Source organism: Heptranchias perlo, chromosome 1, assembly GCF_035084215.1.
Source record: "Heptranchias perlo isolate sHepPer1 chromosome 1, sHepPer1.hap1, whole genome shotgun sequence".
Lineage (NCBI taxonomy): Eukaryota > Metazoa > Chordata > Chondrichthyes > Hexanchiformes > Hexanchidae > Heptranchias > Heptranchias perlo.
In genome coordinates, this window is record NC_090325.1 from 144,915,264 (window position 1) to 144,938,406 (window position 23,143).

Below are 23,143 nucleotides of genomic sequence, written 5' to 3' on the forward strand. Positions count from 1 at the left end.
GATAATCGAGCAAAATTCTATGAAGCCACTACAGAAGTTCTCAGGCATCCACTGGCCATTAATTTTAAACAAGAGGTTACAAAGATGTGAATAGATCATAGAGATTTAGAGGATAATTTTCTGAGTTGTGCTGGTTGTGAGAAATCTACTGCATTGGCAGCACGTCAGAAAATTGTGTTTGCACTGCCCATGATTTTTCAATTTGCACTGCCTGTGGACAAGGTTCCCACCATAGGAACATAGGAACAGGAGTAGGCCATTCAGCCCCTCGTGCCTGCTCCGCCATTTGATAAGATCATGGCTGATCTGTGATCTAGCTCCATATACCTGCCTATGGCCCATATCCCTTAATACCTTTGGTTGCCAAAAAGCACATTTAAATTTAGCAATTGAGCTAGTATCAATTGCCTTTTGCGGAAAAGAGTTCCAAACATCTACCACCCTTTGTGTGTAGAAATGTTTTCTAATCTCACTCCTGAAAGGTCTGGCTCTAATTTTTAGACTGTGCCCCCTACTCCTAGAATCCCGAACCAGTGGAAATAGTTTCTCTCTACCCACCCTATCCGTTCCCCTTAATATCTTATAAACTTCGATCAGATCACCCCTTAACCTTCTAAACTCTAGAGAATAGAGTTTGTGTAATCTCTCCTCGTAACTTAATCCTTGAAGTCCGGGTATCATTCTAGTAAACCTACGCTGCACTCCCTCCAAAGCCAATATGTCCTTCCGAAGGTACGGTGCCCAGAACTGCTCACAGTACTCCAGGTGTGGTCTAACCAGGGTTTTGTATAGCTGCAGTATAACTTCTGCCCCCTTGTATTGTAGTCCTCTAGATATAAAGGCCGGCATTCCATTAGCCTTCTTGATTATTTTCTGCACCTGTTCATGACACTTCAATGATCTATACATAGATCATTGAAGTGTCATGAACAGGTGCAGATCCGAAAATTACTCCCTTACAATCTCCTTCTTGTACAATGTAGGAATATGGCAATTCATATAAGTAAAGCTGTCTTTGGATTTGACTTCTGATATTATACATAGTGACTCACTGACTTTAGAATGAATATAATGTAGAGAGTTAAAAATAAATATAATAACTGTAAAATACATCAAAAGAGAAGGAAACTGCAGAATAACAACAATTTAGTTGAAATTGGGTAGGATATGGTTAAACATTAGATCTGATGTTGACATCAACTATTAAAGTGGCCCTGAGAAGGCAGTAGTCTAGGACCTAGCCACCTACTTTGGCCAGTTATTTCGGAGATGGAGTAACTGAATCAGAGTGTGATTTGACACCTTTGGAATAGCACTTTTGTAACAAAATTATGCTGCTGCAAAAATAACTTTCATTCACATTGTGGCTTTAATGTAGTAAGTGTTCCAATATGCTTCACAGAGGCAAACTATATGTCAAGCAATATTAAGAGAATATGGGGAGGTGACTGAAGCTATGGTCGAAGAGGTAGGTTTGAGGAAGCTTTGAAGGTGTTGAGAGAGGTAGCAAGCCAAGGGATTTAGGGAAGAGACTTTGAGAGTGTAAATCTACACAGAAGTCCTAATAGAATGCAGAATCCAGATTTGATTGGATCCAAATGTGATTGTGCTAGCTAAAATATTATTTCATATTATCTTGCTGTTGATTTTTAAAATGCTTTGTTTTCTGTAATGAAAGCAGCCTATTTTATGCTTTATTACTTTATACTTTATTTAATACTTTATTAAATATTTTAAAATGTGTTGTTTTGTGGAGATGTTTTCACTTTTATTCTATTGAAAAACTATAGAGTGTTCAATGTATAAACATTCTAAATCCGCAAATTATCCTAATCACAGGCAAGCTACCTCCATCTGCACTGAAACTGAACTACAATAAAATATAGTGCACCGTTAACCCTATTTTTGTTTAATCCTTTAATTTAATTCATTACCTTATTTCTTTCAACAGATTTTATAAATAAAATACATTATAAAATACAAAATACCTGGGGAATATGGCTTATATGAGGTCAATCCACTAATAGGATATAAATCATATTTCACAGGTCATAATCTCTCCTCTGCAAATCAGTCACCTCAGAAACAACATTGTAAATAAACAACATATTTCTGTTTCACCATAGAATTAGTTTATTGTATTTAGTAGTAAGTTGCATCAGAATTTCATGCAGTATTTGGCCTAGATATTTTGGGCGCTAAGTGGCCTACTAAGCTCCCAGTATGGCAGGTAGGAAGTGCGCACACATTTCTGGCCGGATGTGCGCCGTCCACAATATTGGATACGGTAAATGCACTGATTGCAGGAGCACACGTCGGAAACATTTAAAGGCCAGAATAATTTATTCAAATTAGGGTCCTGTACGCCTTGCCAAACCCGTTTTTGATTTTCGAATGCCCCAGCATTTCACTCCCCATGCGCTGAACTTGCACAGCACAACATGACACTAACTGGCAGGAATGCCCCCTCGTCAGCACTATTTAAAGGGATCATGCAGTACTTAAAGGTTAGTTGCTGGCTTATCATTTCAGGCTGCTGCTTGACTTCTGGGTGTTTTTTGGTGTATTTTATCACTCTGGAAAGTGCACTTTGTCTACACAAAGAAAAATTTTGCAGGCAGCAATGGAGGAAATGCTGGTTTCCCTCATTCCACAGCCTTTTTTGGCAAGTAAAACCAGTTGGGATACAGTGACCCCTTGTGCTGATGGGCCATTGGAGGCCAAAGAAGCAATGTTGGAGAAAGAAGGGTGGCCCTGTGGGAAGGAAAGAGGCCACCCTGGAGGAAAAATAAATTGTGTGCTGTGTGTCTGGAGTGCTATTAAGGCCTCACACTTCAGCTCCACTTCATGTGGGGAGTTGATGCCTGAAAATAGACACCAGCTCCCCCATGGGTGACGAGCTGCTGTGTTTTTAATCTCATTGCCCAGACTCAGTAACAAGCCTCGTCATAACTATTTTGTTTGTTGGAAAGCTATCATACTGATGAGAATATCCGAGTTTGATTCTTTTCTGTTCATAGAAGAGACCTTGGGTAGTGTTCCCAGCAAAGAAATTGAATTTCTGTGGGGGAATGGAGGAAGCACTAAAAGAAATAAAAATTTCTGATAAGGCACTCACTGACAGGCTGAGAAAGTTAAAGGAAGATAAGACACCAGACTGGTTGGACTTCATACGAAGTCACGCTATTCACAATATATATCAATGATTTGGATGAAGGAACCCAAATGTAATATTTCCAAGTCTGCTGACGACACAAAACTAGGTGGGATTGTGAGTTGTGAGGAGGATGCAAAGAGGCTTCAAGGTGATTTAGACAAGTTGAGTGAGTGGGCAAATACATGGCAGATATAATGTGGATAAATGTGAAGTTATCCACTTCGGAAGGAAAAACAAAAAGGCAGAGTATTATTTAAATGGTGATAGGTTGGGAAATATTGATGTACAAAGGGATCTGGGTGTCCTTGTACACCAGTCACTGAAAGCAAACATGCATGTGCAGCAAGCAGTTAGGAAGGCAAATGGTATGTTGGCCTTCATTGCAAGAGGATTTGTGTCCAGGAGCAAGGATGTCTTACTGCAGTTATACAGGGCCTTGGTGAGACCACACGTGGAGTATTGTGTGCAGTTTTGGTCTCCTTACCTAAGAAAGGATATGCTTGCCATAGAGGGAGTGCAGCGAAGGTTCACCAGACTGATTCCTGGGATGGCAGGACCGTCGTATGAGGAGAGATTGGGTCAACTAGGCCTGTATTCACTCGAGTTTAGAAGAATGAGAGATGATCTCATTGAAACGTATAAAATTCTGACAGGGCTAGGCAGACTGGATGCAGGGAGGATGTTTCACCTGGCTGGGGGGTCTAGAACGAGGGGTCACAGTCTCAGGATATGGGGTAGGACATTTAGGACTGAGATGAGGAGAAATTTCTTCACTGAGGGTGGTGAACCTGTGGAATTCTCTACCACAGAAGGCTGTGGAGGCCAAGTCACTGAATATATTTAAGAAGGAGCTAGATAGATTTCTGGACACAGAAGGCATCAAGGGGTATGGAGAGAGAGCAGGAATATGGTATTGAGATAGAGGATCAGCCATGATCATATTGAATGGCGGAGCAGGCTCGAAGGGCCGAACGGCCTACTCCTGCTCCTATTTTCTATGTTTCTATGAAGGTACTTCAAAGAAATGGCTAATGAAATCAGTCACCTCCATGCCATTATATTTAGGGAATCATTAGAAACGGGAGTAATGCCCAAGAATCAGAAAGTATCTAACATAACACCAATCTTTGAAAAGGGGCATAAGGATGACCCAGGAATCACAGGCCAGTGAGCCTGACTTCTTCTGTTGTGGGTAAAATATTAGAAGGTGTTCTGAAAGAGGGGATAATGAAACACCTAGATGGGTATGATATGGTAAGAGAGCCAGCATAGATTTGAGAGGAGTCTTGCCTAGCAAATTTACTGAAGTTCTTTGAGGAAATGATAGTCCTCATTGACAATGAAAATTCTGTAGATACAATGCATTTAGATTTCAGCAAGGCATTTGACACTATGCCACAAAAGTAATTTGTTCACAATTAGCAAGGCATGGAATAGGAGGCAAGCTTCTGAGGTGGATTGAAAATGTAGGAGAGGATGCCAACAAGGTTGCCAGCAATGTAACTGAGCTGGATCGCATTATGTTCCATAAAGAATTTTTAACCAATCCTTCCACAGGCGGTTGCAAGTAGATATCCTGGGAATGGCTTGACAAATTGTTTTCAGTCCTCATTTGAGATAACAGGATTCAAATTAGCTTCCGCCATCTCATGATATCAAGGTGAACTCACCGGCTCCATGGAAAGTGAAATCAAATAGAAATGTGAAATTAATTTACTGTCATTAGCTGAACTGGTTAGGAAGGACTCCAGGGTCAGTACTGGTCCAAAGATTCAAAGAGTGAGCACAAGCACTAAAGAAAATGGCAGACCTGGAGATAATGAAAAAGTCACCACCTTTTAGGGGATAGTGATGTTGCAAAAAGAAAAGGATTGAACCATATTACTGTTTCATTCCAGTAAACAATAGAAATAAAGAAAGAACTTGCATTTACATGGCATCTTCTGCAATATCCCAAACTGCTTCACAGCCAATTAAGTACTTTTGAAGTATAGTCATTGTTGTGATGAAAGTAAATGTGACATTAAATGAGCAGTTCATTTTTTAGTGGTATTGGTTGAGGGATAAATGTTGGCCAGTATACTGAGGAGTACTCCCCTGCTGTTCTTTGAATAGTGCCATGGGATCTTTTATGGCCAACTGAGAGGGTAAACAGTCTCATCAAAAAGATATCATCTACGACAGTGCAGTACTTCCTCAGTACTACCCTGAAGTATCAGCCTGGATTATGTGCTCAAGTCTCTGAACCCACAACCTTCTGACTTAGAGACCAGAATGCTACCACTGAGCCAAGGCTGACACAAAATCGGCAAAAGGCCACTGAGGGCAGATTATTGGGGTGATCCCAAAATAAGGAAAGAGGTACAAAATCCACAGGGTGTGAAAATACCTGTAAATATCTTATACTTACCAGCTAACCAACTTACCAAACTTACCATACTTACCAACTAACCTGCCACCTCTACCATCTAGAAAGACAAGGGCAGCAGGCACATGGGAACAACACCACCTGCACGTTCCCCTCCAAGTCACGCACCATCTCGACTTGGAAATATATCGCCATTCCTTCGTCGTCGCTGGGTTAAAATCCTGGAACTTCCTACCTAACAGCACTGTGGGAGAACCTTCACCACACGGATCGCAGCGATTCAAGAAGGCGGCTCACCACCACCGTCTCAAGGGCAATTAGGGATGGGCAATAAATGCTGGCCTTGCCAGTGACACCCACATCCCATGAATGAATAAAAAAAATCTTCTAGCCAGGGCAGTGAAGCCATTACAAATGTGAGATAATCATAGAAAAAGAGAAAACCGCTCTATCCTCAGCCAAGAATGCTGTGGGTATAGTGATCCAATCAGGTAAAAACTTAAGGAGGGCAGCCCTACAATAAAATAAGTAGATAGGAAGCCATACCTCAAATAGTACAACAGATTTATAGTAGTAATACCAGAATTTGTTGTTAACACTTATCCACTAACATATATAGCACAACATAAATATATCCTTTTTGCACCTTAGACACACAGCACTGAATTTTCAGACCTTCTGCCCAGCGGAAATGGGCCAGTAGCATCCCGAAAATGGTGAGCACCATTGTTCACCATGGATTACCGCTGGGCAGTTGGAGCGCCACCCTGGAGTCGGGCAGAAGACCCATTTAAAATGGAAAGCTGGGACCTATGACATCAATAGAACCCCATATTCCCATTTCTGGACTGAACTGACTGGAGCATGCGGCCAGTACATGCTCCAACCAGTATCAGCTGGCAGCATGGCCGAAGAGCATCCCTAAGGTAAGTTCTCTGGACCTACAGGAGTTGGAGTGCTCCTCCAGGCTCCACAAATCCAGCCTGGGCCGCTGCCATTCTGGCTGCCCCCCTTCAGACATCAAGCCCCCCCCCCCAACAACAGACTTACCTTCTTCAGGTCCAGAGGCTGGCCGGACCTCCCGATTGAACTCCGGCCGCAGACCGTTGACTCAATGGCCTTTTGAAAACATTTTTTAAAAATCTTATCTCTTTTTGTTTCTCTCTCTTTCCTTTTCTGTTTCTTTTCTCTTGCTCTTCTTTCCTTTTGGGTGGCGTGGAATAGTGCAGTGGGGAAAAGAGCCATTGACCGCTGAAGGCTGTAATTTCTGGTGTGGTATGCAGGGAAAAATGTGGCCCTCAGCTGCTCCTATCCTATTCCCTCCCCATCACTCAAGCTTCCCCCATCCCATTGCTCTCATTGTGTCCCCTAACACTTTGCCTCCCACTATCCTTTCCCCTTCCTACCACTCCCTCTCTCCCATCATGACCACTACTCATTCCCAATGCTATCCCTACCTCTTCCCCTTTGAACTACCCACTCAACTAGTATGTTTTATCCTTCCCCTCACTCTGCAGTCACTCACCTCATCCTTAATGGTCCATCCATTCCACATCACATCCACTCTCTCCGCCCCAAAGATAAGTGATGAGAGGCCAAATGGCCCTTCTTCAACCTGTCCCTTCCCCTCTCTTCACTTCCTGTCCTTCATAATGGCTTTGTTCGTCTTCAAAATTCAATTAACTTGTTTTTTTAAAGAAAATAAATCAAATTAAGATGAGAAAAAAACAGTCCAACTGTCTAGTTTCCTCTGTTTTTCTCTCTCTGTCTCACATATCAGGAATTAGATTATTTACATTTTTTTATTGTCAACAGCTGAGATAATTATAGGCTCCCTATGTTCAAAATTCAACTTGTATTTTTTTTGAAAGATAAACTAAAATTAGGATGAGGAAAAATATTTTGCCCAGAAAACCCACAGACCACCAATTATGCAAAGATCACATCTGGTGCTGACCCTGCAAGAGTTTGCAGGGTTAATGACAGGTCACCTCATTTGAATGGGTGGGCTAGCAACTAGAGGTACATTTTGGGCACCAAGCTTGCCCTTCGGGTTGGAAAATCAAGTGTAATGTGCTGGTTCCGGGGTAAGTCCCGTTCACCTATCACCCCTGTGTTCCCTGACCTACATTGGCTCCTGGTCTGGCAACACCTTGATTTTAAAATTCTCCTCATGTTCAAATCCCTCCATGGCCTCGCCCCTTCTATCTCTGTAATCTCTTCCAGCCCCCCTCCGAGATCTCTGAGCTCCTCCAAATCTGGCTTCTTGCACATCCCCAATTTTCATCGTTCCATTATTACTGGCTGTGCCTTGAGCTGTCTAGGCCCTGAGCTCTGGAATTCCCTCCATAAACATCTCTGTCTCTCCACCTCTCTCTCCTCCCTCAAGCTGCTCCTTAAAACCTACCTTTTTGACCAAGTTTTAGTAAAAGCAATGCATTGTACTATAATCAAAATATATTTCTGTTAAAGATAGAAGAGATAGTTTTTGAGTATCAGCTTCTGCATGCATTGGTACAATGTGATGTGTTAGTGGTAATTGGTTATATTGTTGCAAAATATCTCTCCTCCCTAACACTGGACACTGGCCAATTACACACCTTTCTGACTTTGTACTGAGTGTAGTATAATTCTCAAAACATTAAAAATGTGCCAAGTGGGGAGGTGTCTCCTGCCTGAGCTTAGCAGAAAACCAGGCGGCATGCAGCCCGCAGTATAACTGTGAACTGTAAGGTGTGCATTGCAATCCACACCTACCAGTGTCAAACCAGTAATTGGAATATAATAGCAACCTAAAGTGAATTATAATTTTCTGTAATTAGTGCAAAAGTAAAAAAACAAAGCTATTACAGTTCATGTGAAGAAACCTTTGAACATAATTCTCCTTTTCCTATTCCAGTTACAGGAATTCATACAAACACAACATCTGCTTAGACATGCTGCGGCAGGGTTATCACAAATCCTTTTCAGAGTTCACCACTCTGATCCTGAATTGGAATGCCTTAAGGGAGGCTGCAGGGCCTGGGTCAGACATATGGATGGAAAAACCACTGGACAAGCAGCACGATAAGCTGGATCATCTTCAGTATTTCCTGATCAGAGCTGAGGGAGCTCACAGAGCAGGTAAATGGAGGAGTCACAGGTATTGACAGCAGCAGTGCTTGCCTGAAGGGGGATGAAAATGGTTTCAGGTAACAATTTACTACATTTCTGAAAATTTGCACATAAAAGCTTCATCCACAAAGCTCGTAAATATGATATAATGCAGGATACCTGAATATGTTTTTGAGATATGGACATTTTACCTCCCCATTTACATGACTTCCATTCTGTATCATTAATAACATGAATGAAAATGGAAAGAGGTCATATCTCTGAAAGCTTCTGGGAGATCTTTTTTATTTCATATTTATGAGTTATTCAGCTTGCAGTTTATATATGCATAGCATCAGATATGTGGCAGTAGCTGTCTGAACATGTGTATTAAGCAAGAAAATATTAAAGTTATAGTTGCAATGATGTTATTTCATGTTAACTGTGAACTGATATAATGAGAAACAATCTAAGAATGTGAAAAGTGACTTTTTTGCATTTGTGTCAGGGTGCAGGAAGGAGGGAAGTGAACTTACTGATGAGCATGCAAATACATCCCTTTGTTAATTTCTAAGAAGTAATTAACACAAAAACACATGGGCCCAGAATTTGTTGGAGCAGAGCATCACACGGTGTGCCCGCTTAGTTAGTGGGTGCATTTTCCTGCACCCTTCAGCTCAAAAATATTTTGCTCTGTAAGTTGCTGGAAGTGCGCGCTGATAACAGGGCATCTGGGACCTTAGTGAATGACGGGACCAACAATGCATCTCCTTACCAATGAGATTTAAGGATTGAGAAATAAACAGAGGAAGGACTGAGAAGGAGGGTGAATTAGAGTGGGTGAATTCAATGTCCAAGCAGAACGAGAAATAAAGAGAGGGAAAGAAACAATGGATTAAGAGAGAGAAAAAAGAGACAGAAAGGAAAAGTAAGAAAACAATCTTTAAAATTTTAAATTTTACATTTTTAAAATCTCCAACAACAATTCACTACCTGAAGGAATAAGACTCCACACTTAGAATTGTTCACTTTCTGGGCCAGTGAGGTTGATTGGCAGTCATTAACAATTATCACGTTGTTAAAAGGGTACTTACGCTACTAATTACTAGACTTAGCATTCTGTGGTGCGTTTAATGAGCAATTAATGTGCAAATGCAGCAACTTCATGAAACTCATGGGGAGGTTAAGGGCGAAATGCCATTTTCGCGAAGCTAGTGGCCAAGCGACGCAAATTGTCCAGCAACTTATGACGATTTGCAATTCATGGGGTATCTCTTCCTTGCCACAAGTTGCTGGCCGATTTGCACATTAATAACCTTGTGCAGTGTTCATACGCCGTTATTTTTCAGCAAATACCAGCCCATGATAGTAAAACATAATAATAACAATTACATCTGTGATTTATTGACATTATTTGATGTGTAGAAAGCTTTATAATTGCTGACATTTACAAAACAATCAAAAAACTGAAGGTTACAATTCCACTATAGCAATCAGAGCAAATTGAATTTATATTTGAAAAGTTGAATTTTAGTGATACCATGATTAATGTTACCTGTGCTTCACTTTATTAACATAATAGACATTGAAATCTATTAGTCAATTTTTAGTAAAAAGGACTCAATATGAACAATTCTCACGTGCTTTTCCTGATATTGCAACATAGTTTTTGTTTATTCATTAATGGGATGTGGGCATTGCTGGCAAGGCCAGCATTTATTGCCCATCCCTAATTGCCCTTGAGAAGGTGGTGAGCCACCTTTTATATGAATAAGAGTGTACTTCTAATGTACTTGCCATAGACATTTCTGACAAAATGTTACTTTCCATTCTTTCTTAAGGACTATTTGAGGAAGTCTATAATAATCAACTTTCACTGGCATGTTACTTTAAAACAGTAGGGGACAAACTGCTTTCAGATCACTTCTTTCAATCGTGCCTCACCACCACTGAAATGATCATACCAACTGGGGGACAGAAAGAAGCAGAAGCAAATGCAAACATGGGCACGGCCTATGAGGAGAAAGGTAAATCAGATCTACTTAGGTTATGTGATATAAGTCTGGAGAAATCAGAAAACATTGTGATATGTATTGCAATTTCCACTTTGGAGGCAAAGTTATACAAAAAACTGACACTGAGTAGTGTTTATTCTTACTAGTTTTCAACATGCACCAGTTATCTATCAGTGATTTGATCTAAACATTTTTTAGACTCCTCACGCTGAGTATTTTAAAGCAGATTTCTTGAAATTTGTAGAAACAGGAAACCCTTTTTCCATTTATTGTTCTTTGTGTATAGCAAAACTAACCTTGTCATATCTCATTTTAGTGCAAAATATTTACAACAACACTTTACAGTAACCAAATACTGTTTCTGATACTAAATAATTAGATTAAATACATGACCTCATACTCTTATCCGTCAGATATTTAGGCAACAATTGTTGAGAAGGTGTTCATATAAAGGGGGAGGGGTTCTACAACGTAAGTGGATTGTTGTAGTTCAAGGCGAAGCAAGCTAGATTTTATTATCGCCTGCAGATCTATTTTTTAAAAAATTATAATAATCAACAGGGAATCATAGAATGGTTAATAAGAGACCCTAAGACCATAAGAGATAGGAGCAGGAGTAGGCCAATCTGCCCCTCGAGCCTGCTCCGCCATTCAATGAGATCATGGCTGATCTGATTTTTACCTCAACTCCACTTTCCCGGCTTTTCCCCGCCTTTTCCCCATATCCTTTGTCTCCCTTGCTGATCAAAAAATTGTCTAACTCAGCCTTGAATGTATTCAATGACTCAGCCTCCACAACTTTTTGGGGTAAAGAATTCCAAAGATTCACGACCCTCTGGGAGAAGAAATTCCTTCTCATTTCCGTCTTAAACGGGCAACCCCTTATTCTGAGACTATGCCCCCTAGTTTTAGATTCCCCCACGAGGGGTAACATCCTCTCAGCATCTACCCTATTGAGTCCCCTCAGAATCTTGTATGTTTCAATAAGATCTCCTCTCATTCTTCGGAACTCCAATGAGTATAGACCCAACCTGTTCAATCTTTCCTCATGTGACAACCCTTCCATACCCGGAATCAACCTATTGAACCTTCTCTGAACTGCCTCCAATGCAAGTATGTCCTTCCTTAAATAAGGGCACCAGAACTGTACGCAGTACTCCAGGTACGGTCTCACCAGCACCCTGTACAGTTGTAGCATGACTTCCCTGCTTTTATATTCCATTCCCCTAGAAATAAAGTCCAATATTCCGTTTGCCTTTCGGATTACCTGCTGCACCTGTATGTTGACTTTTTGTGTTTCATGTACGAGGACACCCAGATCCCTCTGTACCGCAGCATTTTGTAGTATTTCTCCATTCAAATAATATTTTGCTTTTTTATTTTTCCTCCCAAAGTGGATGACTTCACATTTTCCCACATTATATTCCATCTGCCAAATTTTTGCCCATTCGCTTAACCTGTCAATATCCCTTTGCAGACACTTTGTGACCTCATCGCAACTTGCTTTTCCACCTATCTTTGTATCATCAGTAAATTTGGCCACAAAACACTCTGTTCCTTCATCCAAGTCATTGATATATGTTGTAAATAGTTGAGGCCCTAGCACTGATCCCTGCGGCACCCCACTAGTTACAGATTGCCATTTTGAAAATGACCCTTTTATCCCGATTCTTTGTTTTCTGTTAGTTAGCCAATCCTCTATCCATGCCAGTATATTACCCCCAACACCATGAGCTCTTATCTTGTGCAGTAATCTTATATGTGGCACCTTATCGAATGCCTTTTGGAAATCCAAATATACTGCATCCATTGGTTCCCCTTTATCCACCCTGCCAGTTACTTCCTCAAAGAACTCTAATAAATTTGTCAGACATGATTTCCCCTTCATAAAACCATGTTGACTCTCCTTGATTGTATTGTGAGTCTCCAAATGTCCTGCTACTACTTCCTTAATAATAGATTCTAGCATTTTCCTAATGACAGATGTTAGGCTAACTGGTCTATAGTTACCTGCTTTCTGTCTCACTCCCTTCTTGAATAGGGGTTTTACGTTTGCGGTTTTCCAATCCGCTGGGACCTTTCCAGAATCTAGTGAATTCTGGAAGATTACAACCAATGCATCCACTATCTCTGTAGCCACTTCCTTTAAGACCCTCAGATGCAAGCTATCAGGTCCAGGGGACTTGTCAGCCTTTAGACCCATTCGTTTACCTAGTACTTTTTCTCTAGTGATAGTGATTGTTTTTAGTTCCTCCCTCCCCTTTGCCCCTTTGTTTTCTACTATTACTGGTATGTTATTAGTGTCTTCTACTGTGAAGACAGATACAAAATATCTGTTCAATTCCTCTGCCATTTCCTTGTTTTCCATTATTATTTCCCCAGCCAACTTCCTGGCACCACGGGTAGCTCTGCTGCACAGGCTGGGAGGAAAAAGAGTGGCAGAGCTATAGTGATAGGGGACTCAATTGTAAGGGGAATAGACAGGCGTTTCTGCGGCCGCAACCGAGACTCCAGGATGGTGTGTTGCCTCCCTGGTGCAAGGATCAAGGATGTCTCGGAGCGGCTACAGAACATTTTGGAGGGGGAGGGCGAACAGCCAGCTGTCGTGGTGCACATAGGCACCAACGATATAGGTAAAAAAGGGGATGAGGTCCTAAAAGCAGAATATAGGGAGTTAGGAGGTAAATTAAAAAATAGGACCTCAAAGGTAGTAATCTCAGGATTGCTGCCAGTGCCACGTGCTAGTCAGAGTAGAAATAGGAGGATATTTCAAATGAATACGTGGCTAGAGGAATGGTGCAAGGGGGAGGGATTCAAATTCCTGGGACACTGGAAACGGTTCTGGGGGAGGTGGGACCAGTACAAACCGGACGGTCTGCACCTGGGCAGGGCCGGGACCGCTGTCCTAGGAGGAGTGTTTGCTAGTGCTGTTGGGGAGGGTTTAAACTAAAGTGGCAGGGGTTTGGGAACCTGAGCAGGGAGAGAGAGGAAAGCGTAACAGGAAGGGACAGAAGGTATGGAGTAATAGGTAAAGTGTTAAAAAAGGAAAAAGCAGGAACTAAGCGTCACAAAACAGATTTGAAAGTTCTTTATCTGAATGCACGTAGCATTCGTAATAAAATGGACGAGTTAACGGCACAAATAACTACGTATGGGTATGATCTTGTGGCCATTACAGAAACATGGCTGCAGGGTGACAACGACTGGGAATTAAATATGCCAGGGTATTTAACAATCAGGAAGGACAGGCAGGAAGGAAGGGGAGGTGGGGTGGCTATGTTAATAAAGGAAGGAATCACTGTAATACAGAGAAATGATATTGGGACAAAGCATCAAGATAATGAAACAGTTTGGGTGGAGATAAGGAATAATAAGGGAAAAAAAACATTAGTGGGCGTAGTATATAGGCCTCCTAATAGTTGCAACTCTGCTGGAAGAAGTATTAATCAGGAGATAGTCGGGGCATGTAATAAGGGAACAGCCATAATTATGGGGGATTTTAATTATCATATTAACTGGACAAATCAAATTGGGCAGAGCAGCCTTGAGGACGAGTTCATTGAGTGCATCAGGGATGGATTTCTTGAGCAGTATGTAACTGATCCTACAAGGGGGCAGGCAACCTTGGACCTGGTCCTGTGTAATGAGTCAGGATTAATTAATAATGTCCTAGTTAAGGATCCCCTTGGAACGAGCGACCACAACATGGTTGAATTCCATATCCAATTAGAGGGTGAGAAGGTTGATTCTCAAACAAGCGTACTGAGCTTGAATAAAGGAGACTATGATGGTATGAGAGCGGAATTGATTAAAGTGGACTGGGAAAATAGATTAAAGGGTAAGACGGTACATGAGCAGTGGTGTTCATTTAGGGAGTTATTTTACAACTTTCAAAATAAATATATTCCACTGAGGAAAAAAGGGTGTAAAAGAAATGACAGCCACCCGTGGCTAAGTAAAGAAATCAAGGATAGTATCCGACTAAAAACAAGGACATATAAGGTAGCCAAACTTAGTGGGAGGATAGAAGATTGGGAATTCTTCAAAAGACAGCAAAAAGTAACTAAAGGATTGATTAAGAAAGGGAAGTTAGATTATGAAAAGAAATTAGCAAAAAATATAAAAACAGATAGCAAGAGTTTCTATAGTTATATAAAAAGAAAAAGGGTGGCTAAGGCAAACATAGGTCCCTTAGAGGATGAGACCGGGAAATTAATGGTGGGAAACATGGAGATGGCAAAAATGCTGAACAAATATTTTGTTTCAGTCTTTACAGTAGAGGACACTAAGAATATCCCAACACTGGACAAACAGGGGACTCTCGGGGGGGAGGAGCTAAATACGATTAAAATCACTCAAGAGATGGTACTCAGTAAAATAATGGGACTCAAGGCGGATAAATCCCCTGGACCTGATGGCTTCCATCCTAGGGTCTTGAGGGAAGTGGCAGTAGGGATTGTGGATGCTTTGGTGATAGTTTTCCAAAATTCCCTGGACTCAGGAGAGGTCCCGGCAGATTGGAAAACTGCTAATGTAACACCGTTATTTAAAAAGGGTAGTAGGCAGAAGGCTGGAAATTATAGGCCAGTTAGCTTAACATCTGTGGTGGGTAAAATTTTGGAGTCTATTATTAAGGAGACAGTAACGGAACATTTAGATAAGCATAATTTAATAGGACAAAGTCAGCATGGCTTTATGAAGGGGAAGTCATGTCTGACAAATTTGCTTGAGTTCTTCGAGGATATAACGTATAGGGTGGATAAAGGGGAACCAGTGGACGTAGTGTATTTAGACTTCCAGAAGGCATTCGACAAGGTGCCACATAAAAGATTATTACTTAAGATAAAAAATCACGGGATTGGGGGTAATATTCTGGCATGGGTGGAGGATTGGTTATCAAACAGGAAGCAGAGAGTTGGGATAAATGGTTCATTTTCGGACTGGCAACCAGTAACCAGTGGTGTTCCACAGGGGTCGGTGCTGGGTCCCCAACTCTTTACAATCTATATTAACGATTTGGTGGAGGGGACCGAGTGCAACATATCAAAATTTGCAGATGATACAAAGATGGGAGGGAAAGTAGAGAGTGAGGAGGACATAAAAAACCTGCAAGGGGATATAGACAGGCTGGGTGAGTGGGCGGAGATTTGGCAGATGCAATATAATATTGGAAAATGTGAGGTTATGCACTTTGGCAGGAAAAATCAGAGAGCAAGTTATTTTCTTAATGGCGAGAGACTGGAAAGTACTGCAGTACAAAGGGATCTGGGGGTCCTAGTGCAAGAAAATCAAAAAGTTGGTATGCAGGTGCAGCAGGTGATCAAGAAAGCCAACGGAATGTTGGCTTTTATTGCTAGGGGGATAGAATATAAAAACAAGGAGGTATTGCTGCAGTTATATAAGGTATTGGTGAGACCGCACCTGGAATACTGCATACAGTTTTGGTCTCCATACTTAAGAAAAGACATACTTGCTCTCGAGGCAGTACAAAGAAGGTTCACTCGGTTAATCCCGGGGATGAGGGGGCGGACATATGAGGAGAGGTTGAGTAGATTGGGACTCTACTCATTGGAGTTCAGAAGAATGAGAGGCGATCTTATTGAAACATATAAGATTGTGAAGGGTCTTGATCGGGTGGATGCAGTAAGGATGTTCCCAAAGATGGGTGAAACTAGAACTAGGGGGCATAATCTTAGAATAAGGGGCTGCTCTTTCAAAACTGAGATGAGGAGAAACTTCTTCACTCAGAGGGTGGTAGGTCTGTGGAATTTGCTGCCCCAGGAAGCTGTGGAAGCTACATCATTAGATAAATTTAAAACAGAAATAGACAGTTTCCTAGAAGTAAAGGGAATTAGGGGTTATGGGGAGCGGGCAGGAAATTGGACATGAAGCTGAGTTCGGATCGGTTAATGCCCTGTGGGTGGCGGAGAGGGCCCAGGGGCTATGTGGCCGGGTCCTGCTCCGACTTCTTGTGTTCTTTAGATTTGTGGTTGGGATCAGATCAGCCATGATCTTATTGAATGGCGGAGCAGGCTCGAGGGGCCGATTGGCCTACTCCTGCTCCAATTTCTTATGTTCTTATGTAATGTTTACTTTAGCTACCCTCTTCCTTTTTATATACTTGTAGAAGCTTTTACTGTCAGTTTTTATATTTCTTGCTAGTTTGCTCTCATAATTTGTTTTCTCCCTCTTTATTATTCTTTTAGTCATCCTTTGCTGGTTTTTAAAGTTTTCCCAATCTTCGGGCTTACCAGTAATCTTTGCCATGTTGTATGCTTTTTCTTTTAATCTGATACCATCCTTGACTTCCTTAGTTAGCCATGGTTGGTTCACCCTTTTTATGGAGTCTTTCCTCCTCACAGGGATATATTTTTGTTGTGAGTCATAAAATATCTTTTTAAATGTTTGCCACTGCTTATCCACCATCATACCATCTAATCTGTTTACCCAGTCCACTTTAGCCAATTCCGCCCTCATTCCTTTATAATTGCCCTTATTTAAGTTTAATACAGTAGTTTCAGACCCAAGATCCTCGCTCTCAAACTGGATGTGAAATTCTATCATGTTATGATCACTGCTTCCCAAGGGATCCTTCACTTTGAGATCATTAATTAATCCTGTTTTGTTACCCATTACCAGATCCAAAATGGCCTGTTCCCTGGTTGGTTCCCCGACATATTGGTCTAAGAAACAGTCCCTAATACACTCTATGAACTCCTCCTCAGGGCTATTTTTGCCAATTTGATTTGTCGAATCTATGCGAAAGTTAAAAATCACCCATGATTATTGCATTACCTTTTTTATAAGCCCCCCCTTATTTCCTGATTAATATTTTGCCCTACAGTGTAGCTACTATTAGGGGGCCTATATACTACTCCCACCAGTGATTTCTTTCCCTTGCTATTTCTTACCTCCACCCAAATTAATTCGACATCCTGATCTTCTGAGCCAAGATCATTTCTCACTACTATACCAATTTCATCCTTTAGTAACAGAACTACCCCACCACCTTCACCTTTTTTCCTATCCTTCTGAAATGTTAAATAACTCTGAATATTTAGCTCCCAACCTTGGTCACCTTGCAACCACGTCTCAGTAATGGCCACGAGATCATACCCATTTGTTTCTATTTGTGCCATCAATTCATCTACCTTATTACGAATGCTGCGCGCATTCAGATAAAGAACCTTTCATTTTGTCTTTTTACCATTATTTCCTACCCCGGCCCCATTTGCTAGTGCACTCTTATGTTTGTACGCTCTGTCCCTTCCTGACACACTCTGTTTGTCATTACCCCCATCACTTTCCTGTACTACTTCCTTGTATTTTCTCTTTATCAATCTAAACTTCGCCCCATCTTAGCCCTCCCCCCCCTCTATTTAGTTTAAAGCCTTCTCTACCGCCCTAGGTATTCGGTTTGCCAGAACACTGGTCCCAGCATGGTTCAGGTGAAGCCCGTCCCAACGGAACCGCTCCCTCTTTCCACAGTACTGGTGCCAGTGCCCCATGAATCGAAACCCACTTCTCCCACACCAATCTTTGAGCCAGCCACGCTTTCATCTCCCTGATCTGATTTACCCTGTGCCAATTTGCTCGTGGCTCAGGTAATAATCCGGAGATTATCACCTTTGTGGTTCTGTTTTTAATTTAGTCCCTAGCTGCTCAAACTCCCTCAGCAGAACCTTTTTCTTAGTCCTACCTATGTCGTTGGTACCTACGTGGACCACGACAACTGGATCCTCTCCCTTCCATTCCAAGTTTCTCTCCAGCCCTGAGGAGATGTCCTTAACCCTGGCACCGGGTCGGCTACACAACCTTCGGGACTATCGGTCTTGGCTGCAGAGAACAGTATCTATCCCTCTAACTATACTGTCACATACTACAACCATATTCCTATTTACTCCTCCCACTTGAATGGCCCCCTGAACCACGGTGCCGTGGCCAGTTTGCTCATCCTTCCTGCAGTCCCTGCACTCGTCCACAAGGGCTGCAAGAGCCTCGTATCTGTTGGACAAGTGCAGAGGCTGAGGCTCCTGCAATGCTACCTCCTGGATCCCCGTACCTGCCTCACTCGCAGTCACACCCTCCTGTTCCTGACCACATGCCAATTCTACAGTATTTAGTCTAAGGGGCGTGACTGCCTCCTGGTTCAAAGTGTCCAGGTAACTTTCTCCCTCCCTGATGCCTCGCAATGTCTGCAGCTTGGACTCCAGCTCCTCAACTCAGAGTCAAAGTTCCTCGAGCTGCAGACACTTACTGCAGATGTAGTTGCCCTGGACAAAACTGTCCAGTAGCTCCCACATATTGCAGCTGCAACACATCTCCTGCCCAGTTATAACTATTTTATTTATTTAATTGATTACTACAATGCCAATCAAATTATTTTTAGGTTGAACCAAGTACTGGCCTTGTTTAATTTATTAAATTAAGTTTAGTTTTTTTTTAAAATTTAGTTTTATGCTATAAGTTACTTAACACACAGTCCTAAGAAAGAAGAAAACAGAAGAGATACTGACCACCAACCACCTACCTGCCTTACCTGTGACGTCACACTGCAGTTTGGTTTTGTTGTTGCTGTGACCCGCTCTTGGTACACTCTTCTTTGCTGTCTAAGTAAATTCACCTCACCCCCTACTACACCGAATCCCCTCACTCACCAAATTCCCAATTATAGACTGTCGAAATCAGACTCCGTCGATAGCTGCTACTCCGTGCTCCCTCATACAGCACAGAAGAAGGCCATTCGACCCATTGAGCCCATGCTGGCTCTTTGTAAGAGCAATCCAGTTAGTCCCATTCCCCCGCTCTTTCCCCGTAGCCCTGCAAATTTTTTCCCTTCAAGTATTGATCCAATTCCTTTTTGAAAGCCACGATTGAATCTGCTTCCACCACCCTTTCAGGCAGCACGTTCCAGATCATAACTACTCACTACATAAAAACATTATTCCTCATGTCGCCTTTGATTTTTTTGCCAATCACCTTAAATCTGTGTCCTCTGGTTCTCATTCTGCCAATGGGAACAGTTTCTCTTTATTTACTTTATCTAAACCCTTCATAATTTTGAACACTTCTATCAAATCTCCTTTCAACCTTCTCTGTTCTAAGGAGAACAACCCCAGCTTCTCCATTTTATCCACATAACCGAAGTCCCTCATCCCTGAAACCATTCTAGTAAATCTTTTCTGCACCCTCTCTAAGGTCTTCACATCCTTCCTAAAGTGCGGTGCCCAGAATTGGACACAATACTCCAGTTGTGGCCGAACCAGTGTTTTATAAAGGTTCAACATAACTCCCTTGCTTTTGTACTCTACGCCTCTATTTAAAGCGCAGGATCCTGTATGCGTTTTTAACCGCTTTCTCAACTTGTCCTGCCACCTTCAAAGATTTGTGCACATATACCCGCAGGTCTCTCTGTTCCTGCACCCCGTTTAGAATTGTACCATTTAGTTTATATTGCCATTTCTCGTTCTTCCTGCCAAAATGTATCACTTCGCACTTCTCTGTTTTAAGTTTCATCTGCCATGTGTCCGCCCATTCCACCAGTCTGTCTATGTCCTGCTGAAGTTTATTACTATCCTCCTCTCTATTTACTACACTTCCAAGTTTTGTGTCATCTGCACATTTTGAAATTGTGCCCTGTATACCCAAGTCCAAGTCATTAATATATATCAATGCAGTGGTCCTAGTACCGACCCCTGGGAACACCACTGTATACCCTCCTCCAGTCTGAAAAATAACGGTTCACCACTACTCTCTGTTTCCTGTCACTTAGCCAATTTCATATCCATGCTGCCACTGCCCGTTTTATTTCATGGGCTTCAATTTTGCTGACAAGCCTATTATGTGGCACTTTATCAAACACCTTTTGAAAGTCCATATACACAACATCATCAACCCTCTCTGTTACCTTATCAAAAAACTCAATCAAGTTAGTTAAACACAATTTGCTTTTAACAAATCCATGCTGGCTTTCCTTTATTAATCCACAATTATCTAAGCAACTGTTAATTTTGTCTCAGATTATTGTATTATTAAAAGATTTTTATTTGTGTGATAAATTGCAGAGTCTCTTCAATCAATTAGAATGCAGAATCAGAGACCAATTTCCCTTCAGTCAATGAGATCCTAAAATCAAAACTCAAAAGTAATTTCTGATTGGTTCAGTCATAAAAATGACTAATCACATTCTACCAACATTTTTTTGCAGTATACCGCCTCCATAACAGTTCCTGATCTGCTCGACAACTATCTACCTACATATTTAAACACTAGCCTGTCTATTGTTCCACATTTTTCAAAGGCAACGCAACTCAAAGGTATCACAAATCAGGGTATTGTATCTCGGGATCACACCTGAATGCATCACAGACCAGAGTACAAAAGTTGGCAATTAGTTAAAATGAGTACTTACCTATTACCAATCAACTATCTAATTCCCTAAATGGGAATGAATCAAAAGCAGATTGATTCAGTTAGTAGGTACTAATGAAAGACAACAACAACAACTTACATCTCTACAGTGCTGCTCACGTACAAAGAGATTTCTTAGAGCACTTTATAGGACAGTGGACACTGAGCAGATGGGAAGAAAGGAAAGGAGCAGTTAGTGGGGCTGAAGGCACCATTGAAGAAAAGGGTCGTTAGGAGGCTTATGAAAGCAAGAAGAGAGGTGCAGAGGGTGAAGACTCCAAAAGGAGTCGGTAAAGTGGCTCAAAGAGCAGCTATTGATGTTGGAGAGCAGGGAGTGGGAGCAAGAAATAGTCTAGTGTCAGAAGATTATACTGTGTTTGGAGAAGATCATAGAAGTAGGGAGGGGCAAGACCCTGGAAGGATTTGAAGGTGATGAACAAGAAAGCATAAAAAACTGAGCAACCAAATTGCCCATTTTTATTTCAAAGCTATCAATCCTGACCGGAAAGTAGTAGAAATTGGCCAATAGAATTGCTCAAAATATTTGTAGCTACTTGAAATAACATCCAAGTAAGTAACATTCTTAAGTACCCGTGACAATAAACAATTCAGAGTGAAATGCTTACTCTTACTCATACAGTTGCCTGTACAGTGTCGGAAATTCCAGGAGAACCTGGGACTTAGTTTTGAGTACTCATTGAAACTTCAATTATTGAATTGAGCATTGTTATCTGTTTTTTTGACTTAGTTCTGCCCAATTGGCTGAGGACCATATCAATCATCTCAAACCTATTCTTTATTTTAGTTTCAGAATGCAAGTGAGGCTGCCACCCTTTTGAGTCTAATGAACTAGTGAATCTTCCCTGTTACTGTCGCAACTATGGGTTGTTAACAGTAACTTCCGCTTAATTCTAGCGCGAGTGTTTATAAAATAGCAAGCTTTTAATAGATTGACTCGCTACAGTATCCAGTCTACAGATTACATTAAATGACAAGCAATCAATGCCACCTGATCTGTCCTTGAATTCAGGGTGATCAGACTTGACCTTCGAGCACTACCTGTGGCAATGGACTTCCAACCGTCCCCTCTAAGAGCTGTAACTTTTGGGAGGGAGCATGCCCTATCTTTATACTATTTGGCTGCGTTGTTCTGCATGTAGGCACCTCTGAACTTATCTACTGTTTGTAAACCATTCCATTTTGCTGACTCTGTCAAAAACCACCAAGGATGGTTCTACTATGTTAGTATGGCTACCTTATTCCTTATCTCTGCTGCATAATCGGTTTGTTCCACATTAGCCTTGAACATGGATGCTGCGATGTCTATTGCTAAGTAGCCTTTTACTGTTACCAGGTCTTAGTATGTGGTTTCTTTAGCAACTATCTCTACTGTCCCTTGACTTTTACTTGTTTTTCACTATTCTATTGCCTCAGCATTGTTTCAATGGCCTCTTGGGTTTCTGTAAATTATTTTTCTCACAGAGATGCGGACCTTTGCCTCCTATGTACACCCGCCCTCTTGCTGAGATGCATGGCAGTATGCGAGCCAGTATTTTCTGTGCTTGTTTCAAACCATCACATTTTGGAGCTTCAAGAGGTGGCAAACACACCAGGAATTTTTAATGATTGACAGTGAGACTAGCCATTCACAGAGCTTGTAAGATCTTACTGTTTGTAAGCCCCACCCCTCCCCTCATAGATGGTAAAGGACCAGCAATACTAACAGCCATCAAAATTATGGTAGTGAAGGCAACGTGAGGGCTGGATTGTCCTCTACAATCTCACCTAATAGTGGAGGAAAATGGGCCAAAATCGGCAGCAAGACTTATCACGATCCTTATGCCCTGACCTTAATTTCCCTCCCCCCACTGGGACAGCCATTGGTTACCTCTTCGCCACCCCCTGCATGCAAATACTGGCAAGGAGGTGGGGTCTGTATTCCTGGTGGCTTTTCCTACCATTCATCTCTGTTTCCATTACTCCTTTGGAGCCCCAGGAGAAGCCTGGCAGTAGTCCCTGGGGTAGCAGCAGTAAGGTCCAAAGCTTTAGGATGGAGGGAGAGGGCTTTTTAGTGGTCTTCTCACCCTCTAATTTGGCTCT

The 23,143-nt window shown here is 41.7% G+C and overlaps 1 protein-coding gene across 1 annotated transcript in view; it reads left to right on the forward strand.

Moving 5' to 3' along the window:
• Nucleotides 1–23,143, forward strand: part of ttc29 (tetratricopeptide repeat domain 29) — a 413,904-nt gene that overhangs the window by 88,858 nt on the left and 301,903 nt on the right. The window contains exons 4-5 of the mRNA XM_067968048.1: nucleotides 8,425–8,648; nucleotides 10,460–10,645. Coding sequence (XP_067824149.1) covers nucleotides 8,425–8,648; nucleotides 10,460–10,645 — 410 coding nt within the window. The remainder of the gene's footprint in view (nucleotides 1–8,424; nucleotides 8,649–10,459; nucleotides 10,646–23,143) is intronic.